This window comes from Pelobates fuscus, chromosome 1, assembly GCF_036172605.1.
Source record: "Pelobates fuscus isolate aPelFus1 chromosome 1, aPelFus1.pri, whole genome shotgun sequence".
Taxonomy (NCBI): domain Eukaryota; kingdom Metazoa; phylum Chordata; class Amphibia; order Anura; family Pelobatidae; genus Pelobates; species Pelobates fuscus.
In genome coordinates, this window is record NC_086317.1 from 235765153 (window position 1) to 235780862 (window position 15710).

The 15710-nt window shown below is 42.4% G+C and overlaps 1 protein-coding gene across 1 annotated transcript in view; it reads right to left on the reverse strand.

Moving 5' to 3' along the window:
- LOC134611909 (uncharacterized) overlaps positions 1 to 15710 on the reverse strand; it is a 271435-nt gene that overhangs the window by 19771 nt on the left and 235954 nt on the right. Inside the window, exons 10-11 of the mRNA XM_063456262.1 lie at positions 5884 to 6036; positions 1907 to 2107 (exon numbers count right to left, since the gene is read on the reverse strand). Coding sequence (XP_063312332.1) covers positions 1907 to 2107; positions 5884 to 6036 — 354 coding nt within the window. The remainder of the gene's footprint in view (positions 1 to 1906; positions 2108 to 5883; positions 6037 to 15710) is intronic.

Below are 15710 nucleotides of genomic sequence, written 5' to 3' on the forward strand. Positions count from 1 at the left end.
TTCCCCATAATATTTAGTGTCTGTGTGTTATTGGGTTAGGAGATGGGGGTGGTTTGTCCTGGATTCCGACTGCCCAAATGGCGACTATACACCTGTCATGTAGCCCCATGTAGCTAGAGCGCAGCTAAGCGGAAAAAGGCCTTGACAGGGGTTAGGAGGCGGGCTTAGGAGGAAGTAAGCAAGGGTTGGATTATGGGTAAGTAGGATTGGCTATTTAAATGAGCAGCCATTTTAGGTGAGTCATTCTAACTTTCTACCTGGTTGAGTTTGTCCCACCCACCCTCCCTTTGTTTGTTATGTGTTTATTTAACCCGTTTCTTTCACAGCGGCGGGACGGGGAGCCGAAGGAGAGGAAATAGGCTCCCCTGGATGAACGTGAGGTGGAATAAACAGATTGTGGTCATCGGTGGTTGAGAGGTTTCGAGTCCTGGAGGTGACTCAGAACCTGGTGGGGCAGGGGTATCCGGGTATACCCCTGCCGTGGTTAATGGATGGTTGGCACTTTGGAATGTTGGTGTATGTTATAAATATGTTATAAATATGTATAGGTGTTATTATATGGGTGTCATTGCCTTTTGTATGGTAGCCGAAGGAACAGGATGCGAGGGGGCGGAGTATGGGGGGCAATGACCCATGTTTATATGTTAATTTATTATTGTTATTATTATTATTATTATTATTAATTATTGGTTAATAAAGCTGTGGACAAATTTCCCCATAATATTTAGTGTCTGTGTGTTATTGGGTTAGGAGATGGGGGTGGTTTGTCCTGGATTCCGACTGCCCAAATGGCGACTATACACCTGTCATGTAGCCCCATGTAGCTAGAGCGCAGCTAAGCGGAAAAAGGCCTTGACAGGGGTTAGGAGGCGGGCTTAGGAGGAAGTAAGCAAGGGTTGGATTATGGGTAAGTAGGATTGGCTATTTAAATGAGCAGCCATTTTAGGTGAGTCATTCTAACTTTCTACCTGGTTGAGTTTGTCCCACCCACCCTCCCTTTGTTTGTTATGTGTTTATTTAACCCGTTTCTTTCACAGCGGCGGGACGGGGAGCCGAAGGAGAGGAAATAGGCTCCCCTGGATGAACGTGAGGTGGAATAAACAGATTGTGGTCATCGGTGGTTGAGAGGTTTCGAGTCCTGGAGGTGACTCAGAACCTGGTGGGGCAGGGGTATCCGGGTATACCCCTGCCGTGGTTAATGGATGGTTGGCACTTTGGAATGTTGGTGTATGTTATAAATATGTTATAAATATGTATAGGTGTTATTATATGGGGGTCATTGCCTTTTGTATGGTAGCCGAAGGAACAGGATGCGAGGGGGCGGAGTATGGGGGGCAATGACCCATGTTTATATGTTAATTTATTATTGTTATTATTATTATTATTATTATTATTATTATTAATTATTGGTTAATAAAGCTGTGGACAAATTTCCCCATAATATTTAGTGTCTGTGTGTTATTGGGTTAGGAGATCGGGGTGGTTTGTCCTGGATTCCGACTGCCCAAATGGCGACTATACACCTGTCATGTCACAAGCAAACAGCACAAGCATCTTAATAAATTTGCTTGCCCTGCATAGAACAAATACAGGGCTTTTTTTCATACAAGAGCTCTTCAGCAGGGCTCTGCACATTGAACCAACCTGCTCACTTTGAGAGGGGGCATGCTTGTCATTGGAGATAACAAAACACCCCCCTCTCTGGCCCGCCCCCTTCTCGGTGGGCCGCTGTGATTCAAAAATGCCCGGGCCGAATTTTTTCCCCAGTCCGGCCCTGCTTTTACGAATTCTTTTTTGTTCATTTATAGTTTCAAAAATTACATCTGCTTAATTAAAAATAACTGCTCTACATAATGAAAATGAAAGCATACCGTGTATATTGCAAACCTCAGATTTTTATACTTACAATAAGATCATAAAATTTCTCTGCCATTGCCTGTTCAAAGAATTGTTGATGTCGCTGATATTCAGGGCTGGTTGTTTTAAACTTTTGCTGTTTTTTGTCCAAACTTGAAAGAACTAGCATAGACATTTCTTTTCCTTTTTTGCTAGTTTGGGTTTTCAAAAATTTCTTCATGTTATCCACTGCGAGAAGGTCATTGACAATCTAGTTTTAGAAAATAAATTCATGAAAGGATTTTTGAAGGAAACACACTGAAGTCTCTTAGTGGAATCAATAATTCTAGATTATTTTTTCCTGTGATAACTGCATCACTGATTCAGTTGGCAAATTACTGCATTAACTTCAGTCTTCACAAAAAACAAAAACAATTTTAAAGGCATTGTAGTTCTAATGGTGGACATGCTTGCTTATAACGTAATGAATGCTTACAATACACAGTTTTTAATGGGAAATAGAAAATGAAATTCCATTGGTTCTGGAAAATGTTAATCTCTTGACAGATATTGTATGTCCATAAAAGGATTACCGGTAATTCAATGATTAGTTAAGATTTTTTTTTTTGTGGGGGGGCGGAGCCTAGCATCCAGGCTGAGTGGTTGTGCTGAACCTCAGCTCCCGCTTACACATGCACATTTCGGGGATAATCCCCCTAAAGAACGGCGCACCTACTCCCTGGAGTGGAGCTATGATGAAAGGGACACCGGGAGGATCACATAGATACCCAGAACGAGCATGCAACCCCCGGGGAACCCCACATCACACCCTGAGGCCTAACGGGAGTCGAGTGATGGGGAGACGGCCGCTCCCCGAGCTAACGACCCTGAATATGGATTCCTCGGAGCTCTCATCTCCTACCCCCCCCCCCTCTGGACCGATGGGGGTCATCTCGGTCTAACACAAGCAACTGGGGTAACAGATACGAGCGGCACTTACAGCCGGGTGACTGGCAAAACCAAGGCAGCAGAGCACATGGAGCGTCTAAAATGGCGGCTACAGATACAACAAGCAACGTAAAACTCCTGCCTGAGCTGGAGGACTCCTGCACCATTCAGCAACGTCTTGAAGCCACCTTTGCCCGATTCTGGTGCAAGCTATGGAGAAGGTTGCGGGCGCCTGCGGCAGGAGAACAAAGTAAGCTAAATGGGACTCCACCGCTAGCTCACAAGTCTGGGGCTGTGGTCGGGGGGAAGAGGCACCCTACTCCGGGCAGATCGACAAACCCCAAGCTAACCACACACACGTTGCCCGTCCAGGCTGAGGGCCACACGGAGAGAGCCTCCGAAGCATCCGCCACCCTGCGGGAAGACTGCCCGCCGCTGGCGGCGACGGAACACCGGCAGCGTCCGCTACACCCACAAAGGGTCTGCCTCGAACTCGCCGAGCTCTCGAGCCAGTGGCAAGAAGATGCCACCCTCTATACAGGCCTGGGGCTGGAGGGGATCCTCACCCCACGATTGCCGCTCCGAAACCTTGCGCCATCCCGCCCAAGACGACAATCTGCCACGAACCGGCATGGGATGACAGAGACTGGTTTGTAGGCCCGCAGCCTCCGATCCTCTTAGGTCGTCTCGAAACATCTCATTAAAAGGACTCTGTGCTTCTTACACTATACCCTAATCACATAGTCAGCAGAGCTCATCAGTTATGTTTTACCTATACCAAAGCTGGCAAGTTAATGTTTTTCTTTATATATGATTAGTACTCCGCATGATTAACCCATAGCGACATTATTTTCAACAGCATAAATGTGTTCAAGCACACCACTCCATGTCTCACTAGTCGCAAGCTCCCACACTGTAAGCGAGTAATCTCTGCTCTAACTCATTGCTCATAACCTAGACGGAGTCACTCTCATAATGTTTACTTAACCTAGTATGAAATGCCGGCACTAAAATATAGCTAAGGGTACGAGACTACTGACTGTTAAGTAACTCTGTTAGCCTATCGACCCCTGCATTACTTTAGCTGAGTAAAATTCTGTGGCTAGCATCTCGTGTAACTGTTAGTCGGCTTAAATTAGCCTGTCCATGGTTACCAGCCATCCCCATCATTGTTGAAAGCATGTTTATCTTTTATCCTTGTTCTCTTATCGCTCTGTGAACCATTTACAATGAAAAATGCTTAGTCTAACTTGTCTATATTAACTATAAAATGTGCAGTCCTGTTTAAAACAGCCATGAAAATTTATACTGCTTATTCTTGTTCGTGCTATCGTGGCACACCATGCATGATTGTAATTCCCTGCACGCTATAAATAAAGAATTTAAAAAAAAAAAAAAAAAAAAAAAAGATTTTTTTTTGTGAACACAAAACAGAAAAACTGGAGGAAAAGACTAAAGTATCCAAAATTGGCACCACAAACTGTAAAAAAACTAAATAAAAAATTCAAGCAGAAGAATATAGAACAATAACTTCTGCACAGCTTAGCTCATAGTCCTCTGTGGATCCAACAGTGGTAGAATAATTGTCATCAAAAATAGAACCAGTGCAAACAAGAATTTGTAATGCACCTCAGTGCTTTTTTAAATCAAGGACATACAAAATACAAATATTTCGGGTCACAGACCCGTTCTCAATGTGAAATTATTCAGGCAAATAGTTTTGCATGTTTCTTACAGGTTTTTTTTTCCGATTTCAAAGCCATTTGCCTAAATAACATGCACCCAGGCCACTTAGGAAAGTGTCTCCTTCTCACAAATAGCCAATCAGGCAACCCTAGAATGTGTCTCCTGCTGCAATAAACAAACAGGTTTCCTTTGAACGTGGCTCCTTAATTGCCAATAATCGCCTATAATCCCCTCGAGGAAAGTGTCCCATGCTCGTAAATAAGCAATCAAGAATCCCAGAAAGTTGATCCCTGCTTGCCAATAAAGCCCCCAGAAAAGTAGCCCCTGCTCGCAAACATATGGGGAAAGTGACCCTTGCTTGCCAATAGACACCCAGGTTCTACAGGAAAATGGCACAAAATATTATAGTGAATGCTCAAATGATACAGGTAAGTTTAGTGAAGCATGCAGTTAAGAACTTCCCATCTAGGGTGCTAGATGGAAAAGACCTGTTCCACTGTCAGATACATATTAGTCATACAATAATTCCCAAGCACACCAATAGTTATTGCACAGAGATTGTTTTTATTTATTTTAAGAATGCTTAATAACAAAGAACAAATGTGCATGCAAAACAATAAAGTGCTCTATCACCATAAACCCATTTAAAACATACAAGGTATACTGACCTAGAGCTGGAAACCACAAAGGCCACATTTGCACTTTGTTATTAAGCATACATTAAAGAAATAAAAACTATCTTTGTGCAATAACTATTGGTGTGCTTGGGAATTATATAGGAAAATGGCCCCTGCTCACCAGTACATACCCAGATACATCAGTAAAGTGGCCCTTGTTTACCAATATGTGCCTAGGCTCCGCAGGAAAATGGCCCTTGGTTGCCAATACCCACCTAAGATCCGGCTTCAAGGAAAGTGACCAATGCTCGCCAATATGCTTCCATGAACCCCGCTCATCAAAAGGAACCTAGACAACCCTGGGAAAGTCGCCCCTGCTCACTAAAACATGCCTAACCACCCTGGGAAAGTGTCCCCTGCTAGACAATAGCATTACAGACATCCCAGTAAAATGGTTGATGATCACCAAAACATGACCAATCATCCATGACAAAGTGGCCCATGCTAGCCAATATGTGCCGGGTCACTCCTAGAGATTAAGAAAAAAGATTTATGCCAAGGGAAATGTTTTTGCCTGAACACTACTTGATTAAACTTTGAAGTTTAGCAAATTAAAATCCAAATGGAAATAAATAAATAAATAAACAAAGCTGTGATTATGGCTGAGTTGGAGAATTTCTTCAAACCAGTTATTACTGCTTAAATTTTGCCATTAGATTTACAATTCACTATAATACAGAGTTCAGTAAACAACTATGAAAAACATACAAACAGGAAAGGTTTTATGCACACTCACCGGCAAGGTATAATGTTCCTCATCTAGGTAATGCCCATCCCATATTTCCACTGTCACACTTCCATAACTTTTAAAAAGTGTTAAGATATTTTCCTTTAAGCCTTTTTGTATAGCTGTTTTCAACGGATGTAAAGATAAGGATTGCAAAAATGCCTGCAAAGGATAGTATTGAAAATAGTGTTAATATTTAAAGTGATTAGCCCTACAATTAAGATTTTACAATGTAAACAATATATCCTAGGAGTTACAAATTACACAGTTACATATTTTTAAAGGGACACTCTAAGCACCAAAATAACTGTAGCTTCACAAAGCAGTTTTGGTGTATAGATCATTCCATATGCAGTTTCATTGATCAATTCTTTGCCATTTAGGATGTTAATTACTTTTGTTTCTGTTTCTTACGTAGCCATAGCCACACCTCCCCTGGCTGAGACTCACATAGCCAATATGAAGCATTACAGCATAGTGTATTTACTTTAGAAGCTCTTATCTCCTTTTTTTTGGTTTTAAAGTAACTTTAATTACACACTAAATACTGGCTCTAGCAGGCAGTTAACAGAGAAGGCAATATGAAATTCTAAAGTAAAAGAACTTAAAAATGTTTGGTATTTTTTCAGGAAGTGTGTAAGATGCTTGTGTGACTCTCAGCCAGGAGAGTTGTGGTCAGGGCTGCATAAAAAAATTAGTTAATACCTAAATGGCAGAGAACTGAACAGTGAAAAAGAAAGGGCATGATCTATACACTAAAGCCACATCCTTAACCTAGAGTTGTTTTGGTGATTAGAATGTCCCTGTAATGTATATAACCAAGGGGAACTTAATAGGTATCTCTCCAGTGGCATCTCCAGTCAGCATGTGTCTAAATAAACGTGAATTGCCATAAAAATATAGTGTATAACATGAACCGAACTACAGTCAACAGGGTTATTCACTAAAGTGAGAATTCAAGGTGAATTGAAATTTAAGGTCAAAATAGCTGAAATGGAAACATTTTCTAAGTCAGCTATGCTTTCAGTTCAGTTCTCACCTTAAATTTGAAATTCAACTTAAAATCTCACTTTAGTGAATAACTCTGATAGCTTATTCATGTTCAATGAATTAAATAATTACTCCAAGCACCATGACCACTGCAGCACATATAGTGGTTTGAAGTGGTCATGTTGCCTGGAGTCTGTATGTGCTGCATTGCAATATGAAATTGTAGATTAAGTTAGCTTTAGTGTAGCTATAAATCTTAATTTTATTAATGACAGGAGCAAATATTTTGCTTAAGTCTCTCTTTACTCAAAGGGACACTTTAGTCACCTCAACAACTTCAGCTTAATGAGGTTGTTCAGGTGAGAACTATAGCTCCCTGCAGCCTTTCTCATATAAACACTGTATTTTCTGAGAAAATACAGTGTTTACATTGAAAGCTAGGAACACCTCCAGTTGCAGTCACTCAGAGTGAACCAGAGGGACTTCTGAGTTGATAGAGGCATAATATGCCTCCATCCACTCAGATCTGCTGTGAACAAGCATCCTGTGATTCAGTATCTCCTCCCACTGCATGCAGACACTGAACTTTCCTCATAGAGATTCATTGATTCAATTCATCTCTATGAGGAGATGCTGATTGGCCAGGGCTGTGTTTGAATCATGCTGGATCTGCCCCTGATCTGCCTCCTTTTCAGTCTCAGCCAATCCTATGGGGAAGCACTGTGATTGGATCAGGCTATCACATGTCAGCAGACTGCTTGTTTTTCTAACAGCATGCAGATTTACAGCTTCTGGCTTGAATACAGTAAGATTTTTACTATATTTATTGAGGCATGAGGGGCCCAGGGGGGCTAGATGGTCGTGTTAACACTATAGGGTCAGGAATACATGTAGTTGCACTGGTGACTATTGTGTCCCTTTAAGCTCCACAGCAGCACAGTTTAACATAGAAACAGTGAGAACCAATAAAAAACGAGTAATACAGTATAAGACTCTGCGCTCTATGCCACCCCACTCCCCTTTTCGAGCTGCAAATTCATTAGAAACAGAATAACCAATGAAGATAACCGACCAAGACAACGAGATGAATCTAAACTGGAACCAAGGCCTTCAAATCTGAGGATTATATTCACATCCCAGAGGTGAGTATATTGTATATGAGTAGATGGCCTGTACTGAGGATGGCCTGTAATGTGTGCCAGCGTGAGGAGGAAACCTGATCTAGACGAAATGTCCTGCGGAGTTCCTTCCGCATTGCCAACATTTTTGATTAAGGGATGCGGAGGATGCACTTTGAAGCGTCGACCTCGAAACCCAGAAGCTGAACCACGTGGGAAGGAGTAAGTGAAGATTTCTCTCGGTTGACCACGAAATCCAAGGACTCTTGTAAGGAGATCGTAAATTGTGTCTGGATCGTAGTCTGGAGACATTGTTGTAGAAAAGTAAGAGATCGTCTAGATAAATAATGCACGATCTGATCTATGAATGAAGGAGCAACGTGGGTGGTGATTTGGGAAGAATGAAGGAGAGTGGGATCTTCTGTGGCAGGAAGGCCAGAAGCGGCTGGCAGTTCGATCCCTTTGTTAAGGCATAACTCCTACCCTCCAGGCCTTGCAATTTTTTTTAATATGCTAATTTAGACACTTGTCCTACTTGTTTTGAAGTTAATTAGCAATTATTACCTGCACCATACTAAGGTAAATATAATTTGTATTGTGGGTACTAGTCTATTTTGCTACATAAAACAAAAGCGGGCATGTGTTTAGGCCATATCCTAAGTCAAGCTTCACAGTAGAGTTGTGGATATTGTGTTCACCACCCATTGTGTTTAGCAGATGAAGGTAATTGAGATTTTTGTTTTCTTCTATTTACACCTGGCCTACTGAATAGCCACTAACTATGGTTGGCCATTCAGAAGCATGCTACTTGCTAGTTGCAAATTGATTTAAATTGTGTTCTTACTTGGGTGAGTGAAAGAGGTGAGTGAAAGAGTAGGAATGTCTTTTCAAGGGGCCAAATACTTTTCCACAGAAGTACGTGAGTACTTTAGGAAACATGTTCAAAAACAGGATGGTGCCTGGAAGCACAGCGGCAGTGGTTTTGTCGCGGTTCTCACCGCGACATACAGACAGCCAGACGTGGTTGTCCCAGGAGTGTGGTCCTGGGGCTGCTATTTTGCCTCTGAGCCACCATACAGCTGAACTAATAACCAGAAGTCTATCATGCCTTGTATCCAGCACTGGGGGCTGGACGTTATTCTGTGGCTGCTCCAACATTCTCAGCACACCTGAAACTGATGGCCTCATTACCCAGGTATAAAACACTGCCTCTCCCAGAAGGCAGTGTCAGTTCCTTGACTCTGGTAATCGGTTTACTGTTTTCCAGTTTGCTATTGACTCCGGCTTGTGTTTTAGTTTATTCTGACTTCTGGCATCCTCTGACCCTTGGCTTCCCATGACTATTCTCCTGGTTTATCCGTTCCTGTACCGCGACTTGGAATTATCCTGCACAGCCCCCGTGCACCGACTCACAGGCCAGGTGAATTCTTGCGTGACCACCTCGGCCTGTGTTTTCTTGCAAGGGTGAGCATACATCTCTGCCTGCCGGACTCCCAACCCAGGTAAGCCCTGACAGGTTTAAGCAAAGAATACAAGAGACCATTACTGAGTGGACCGGAGCAGGGAGTAGGAAAAACGGGACACACTTGCAGCCCTTATAGGAGGAGACGGAACTGGATTGGGAGTATGGAATTCAGCAGACATCATTGGACTTAACAGCAGGATGAACTCCCTTACTGATGGCATGGGACATGCTATGAAAATAGGTGGGGGTAGCTGACTCCCTTATAGTGAGTAGATTAACAGACAATGTTGATGACATACACACCATTGCCAACAACCTGCATCTAGTTAAGGAAAATATTGCTTCCATATATAACAGCATTAAGAATGAAATAGTGGGAACTGCCATTTTCTGTTCTTTGATTGGAGGTAAGCTGTTGGCAGATTTAAAGGCAACTTTTAAAGACATTCAAAAAAACAATTGGGCAATACAACTCAACGCAACAAGGCTTATCATGTCATTGAAAAGAAAAGGAGTGGACATCACTGAGGAGAACCTTCAATACAGCTCTATTGAAGACCCAGATCAATGGTGCCACATGGACTACAATCTGCGACAATATGACTAATCCTGAAAATTCCCCGTTGGGAGGGGCAGGCAGAGCAACTGAACTTTATACATAGCATTGGCACTTTAAGTGAGGGAATCTACAAGCAACACTTCCCATCTAAAAGACTGGCCACTATTACAGGATTGGAGATGGATGAAAGCTGTTGCAGGAAATCTCTACACCGATGGCTGTGCAGTTGTGTTTGGGAGAAAGGAGCTGAGGAGGATGGCTGGATGCAGTTAATAAAAGCAAACCTGGTGCGAGAGGTGATTCGTATAGGGGACTTTGCATGTTTTATAGGTCAAACTGAATATAGGACAGTTGATGAAATATGTTTGGTGGAAGAAGGGTCTTGTATCATGGTAACCACCACTATACATGTAGGAACTCATACACTATTTCCATCAAGAAACCTTACCACTGAACTGATCAATTTTACTGCAAATGCGGATTGGACAAATTTGACAATGAAGCTTTTTCCCCCAATTCCAAAGCTTACCTTGGAACTTCATGAGTTAGTAAAACGTACCAAACAACAACTACACCCCTTCAGCTTACTGCTGGAACAACAGCAAAAGGAAATAGAAATTAAAAAAAAAAAAACATTGAGCATCCCTGGTGGGGAATTCTTACCAATGCAGAGACACATCCAGTCCTATGAGCACGGTCGCCAATACTCATGTTCATTCAAGTATTAACAACAGTTATAATAATATACTTTTGTGTGGCAATGAAACAGATGATGAAGAAGCTTGCAAGGAGGATATACAACAATGAATTTTAAATGTTTTTTTTTTCTCTTATTTCTCTCTCTCATATATTCTTCAATAAAGTTTTACATTGCATATACATAAACATTTATCACACATAAAAACAGAAAATAAGAGTAAGCGCTAAATACCCAAAAGGCAGCAACCCTATAAGGGGATCTCTCAAAAAAACCCTTAAACAGATGGCGGATACAAGAAATAGGGGGAAGGGCTGCGCCACAAAACGTCAGTGTATAAATAGTCCAAGTAAAAAAAGGAAAGTCTTATCTGGAACAGGTCCAATAGGGGACGTAGGGTCTATAGATGTTGGTCCGGAGCGGATATCCTCTTTCTCCTCCTTCTTAGGGATTCACTCAGATATAGGGAAAAATAGAGAAAAAAATAGTGCAATACGTCTGATAAAGAGATACAACAGTCTAAAAGCTGGTATAGAACTCACATGTGGAGGAGCTGTAACTCGCTCTAGTTTGAAAGGCGTGCAGCGGTACAATCCCCGCTTATGGGATATATGGGAGGTTCCTCCGTCAGTGGTCAAATATATAAAAAAAGGAGACAACAAATAGTGCTCACTGGGTAAAATCCACGGATAAAAGAGAAATAAAAATAATACTCACAAGAATGGAGCAGACCAACTGCTCCTTGATGATAGCGTTGGTGGTATTATCCCCACCTAGGTATTTTCTAATACTGATATTTTCTAAGGCTCATAGAGCCTATTGCAATGTATGCTGTATACAATCAGTTTATTTTAATATGTTATTTTATTACTGCACATTATTTTAATTTTGATTGGCTATTCCTAATTTTTGGCGCCAATTTTAATTATCTGAATTGCTATTTAAACTTTTCCTTGCCAGTGGAATTTTACTGTGTATTTTATTATATTAAAGATTATTTGGTCACTTTTTTTACTGGTACCATCTATCTTTTTAATACACTGAGCACTGTTTTATACCTGTTTGTTACCTGGCATCATTTTGGACCCCAAGCAATCCCTAGGTGGGGATAATACCACCAACGCTATCATCAAGGAGCAGTTGGTCTGCTCCATTCTTGTGAGTATTATTTTAATTTCTCTTTTATCCGTGGATTTTACCCAGTGAGCACTATTTGTTGTCTCCTTTTTTTATATATTTGACCACTGACGAAGGAACCTCCCATATATCCCATAAGCGGGGATTGTACCGCTGCACGCCTTTCAAACTAGAGCGAGTTACAGCTCCTCCACATGTGAGTTCTATACCAGCTTTTAGACTGTTGTATCTCTTTATCAGACATATTGCACTATTTTTTTCTCTATTTTTCCCTATATCTGAGTGAATCCCTAAGAAGGAGGAGAAAGAGGATATCCGCTCCGGACCAACATCTATAGACCCTACGTCCCCTATTGGACCTGTTCCAGATAAGACTTTCTTTCCTTTTTTTACTTGGACTATTTATACACTGACGTTTTGTGGCGCAGCCCTTCCCCCTATTTCTTGTATTTATCACACATACTCACCTAAATTCTGTCAACTATATACTAATGCTTAAAGTTCTGTTTTGTGTGTGACAATTTGTATAATATGTGAATTGACAGCCATAGGAAAGTACAGGAGAACTTATGTCACTGAGGGAACTATTCCGGAGGGACGGTGGGTTGAATTTCTCCTGTATATCAGGTTTCTTCTCCCACTAGGTTCTCTTCACCTGCCTTACGAGACTTCCTAGAGGATCCAACCCCAACTTTATTGGAGTCATTTTAATATCACCAACTAAAACACTTTTACTCCACAATATCTCACTTACTGACTCTACGCAGGTTGCTTCTACTGTTTGAGGACATCTGCTCCACTTAAGTTTAAAACATTGGAAAGATGCTCTACATGAATCATTCTCAGATCAAGAATGGCTAAAGATTATATCATTAGCACACTCAGGCTCTAAATGCTCTCGCCTGTGGGGCTAGGGTTCACTCTCGCGAGACATGAGTGAGCCATGGCAACGCTCCGAATCTCGCGAGAGGAACCCGGCGGAGCTGCAAGTTAGAGCTCCGCCGGGTTCCTCTGCTGGCGGACGGAATATCCTGCATGTGGGCCGGTGAGGGAGATCTTTGATCTCCCCACCGGCCCGCCAGGGACTACTGCAGGGTCGGCGCTCAGATAGAGCTGGCCCTGCAAAGACCGGCAGGGGAGATCCTGTGATCTGCCTGCCGGCCTTGGCCCATGGCCACCGCGGCCCACCGGGCATTTGCCCGGTGTGCCCGATGGCCAGTCCGGGCCTGTCCTCAACCAAGGCCAAAGCAATGCAATTGGACTATTACTTTTGTTTCCCTAAATCACCTAAAGCCCTGGCCATGGTCCCGAGGGACTTATTGCTCTGTTGCCAGTCATTTCAGAGCAAACAACTCATACAGGCCTAGACTAAAAACGCACCTACCTACCAGTTCAAAGGCTCAGACCTCTCTTTCTTCAAATACCTATCCAGGTCTGCTATGTTCTGGAGACACTCTATGCAACCTGTGAGATAAAGGCGTCAGGTATCGATGGGAACCGGGACAAAAATTGACAGTGCTACACGAAGATAAGTGTTTGCAACTTACTCACATCTCTGAAGCGGAATAGCTCTTTAGGGCAATGGACATAACAAATTTCATCCTGAGGCCTATGTTAATTGCATCACAAGCCTGCCGCATTGTGGGACGTCTACCCAAAGCCATCTACCGAAATTTGAGTCCCGTTGGACGTGACGGAGAGCAACTGCATCTTACTATTACTCCACAAAATGTCTTGTGTTTCTGATTATGTATTTTCTTTTTTCATGTCTGCTTATTTTTTTTCGTGATTTCATTTGTTGATTGTCTTTTCACAATCTGAATTAGAGAACTTTAACTTTAACACAATTCAGGCTGTTCCCAGTTTGAAATTTAATCTTGATACATTCTCTCGAGCATCCCGTACCAACGTATAAAGAGTTTTGATTAAAAGTGTCTACCTAGCTTACTTTAAAACAGTGCATACAGCATTAGCCACAATTAAGCTAGACAGTACCACTGTACCTTTGTTGAATGACTTATATTGGTTTGCATACACTTAATATGTAGCTTACTACGCTCTTACAAATGTGTACTAATATGGAATGCTACAATAAAAAAATATAAAATAGAAAAACTAAAAATTGCTTAAAAAAACAACATATATATATATACATATATATATATATATATATATATATATATATATACATACATACATACATACTGATAAGCCACAACATTAAAAAAATGAGTAAGTGAAAAGATCTGAGTGCCTTTGACAAGGGACAAATAGTAATGGCTAAACAACTGGTTCAAAGCATTTCCAAAATTAAGATGTGGAGTGTTCCCGGTATGCAGTGATTAGTACCTACAAGACGTGGTCTGATGAATCACATTTTCTTTTTGATCAGGTGGATGGCCGGTTGTGTGTCTCATTTACTTGGGGAAGAGATGGAACGAGCACTATGGGAAGAAGGCAGGCAGACAGAGGCAGTGCTATACTCTGGGCAATGTTCTGCGTTACTTTGACACGTACCACCTACTTAGAGGTTGTTGCATAGCATGCACACCCATTCATGGTGATTGTATTCACTGATGGCTTTAGCCTCTTTCAGCACTCTACCACTGGCGTACATACCGCGGTCGCAGGGGTCGCAGCTGTGACCATGCCCGGCCCACCAGGGGGCCCAGCCGTACGTACGCCAGTTTGCCAGCCTCTTCTCCTGGGGAGCCCAGTAGCTAGCCACCTCAGGGCCCCCCCAAAGCTGGCAGTGGAATCACTTTGACGTTATTCCAGTTCCGGCATCAGTAAGCGGTGGGCGAGGGTGCTGGGCAGAGAGCACTCAGGGGAGAATACTCCCTCGCGCGCCTGCAGTGACCGGCTTCCCAGCAGCAGCACTGGACCCCAGGGAATCCCCTCAGCACCCCCAACGGTAGGGAGGCTCGGGATACAATTTAAGTGTGTGTGTGTATATGTGTGTTAGTGTGTGTGTGAATTTTTGTGTCAGTGTGTGTCTGTCACTGAGTGTGTTAGTTGTGTGTTTGTGTGTGTCTGCTAGTGTGTTAGTTTTTGTGTGTGTGTGTGTGTTACTATGTGTGTTACTGTGTGTGTTAGTGGTGTGTTAGTTTTTGTGTGCTTGTTATTGAGTGTGTGTCTGGTAGTGAGGGTCAGTGTGTGTGTGTCTGTTACTGAGCGTGTTAGTTTGTGGTCCTTTGTGTATGGATCTGCATGCAGTGGCGTACATACAGGGCAGCCATGTGTTGCGGCTCCAGCCCGCACAGAGTAAGTGCATGGGGGGGGGACCCACGGATCAATTTTCGCACCGGGGCCTCATGGATCGTGTGTACGCCACTGCACTCTACCACACTGCATTCTTGGCCCCCAAATTCCCTAGATCTTAATCCAATCGAGCATCTGTGGGATGTGCTGAAATATCAAATCCGATCCGATCCCACCTCGCTACTCACAGGACTTAAAGGATCTTCTGCTAATGTCTTGGTGCCAGATACCACAGGACACGTTAAGAGGAGTCCATGCCTTGACGCATCAAGCTGTTTTGGAAGCACGAGGTCAGTCTACACAATATTAGGGAGGTGGTTTAACTGTTGTGGCTGATCAGTATATATATATATATATATATATATATATATATATATACAGTTCCAAGCACTTGCACTCACAATTATATACAGCAGTTGATACTCGGTGCCTAGTCACAAATTAAAAATAAATCCAAAAAAATACCAGCCCCCTGGTTTTCCAAATCTTCTTTCTTTATTATGTTTGCTTTGTATGTCCTGATGAAAGCTCCGTCTAGGAGCTGAAACATTGACTTGGATCTGCTATAATAAAGAAAGAAGATTGAAAACCCAGAGTGCCGGTATTTTT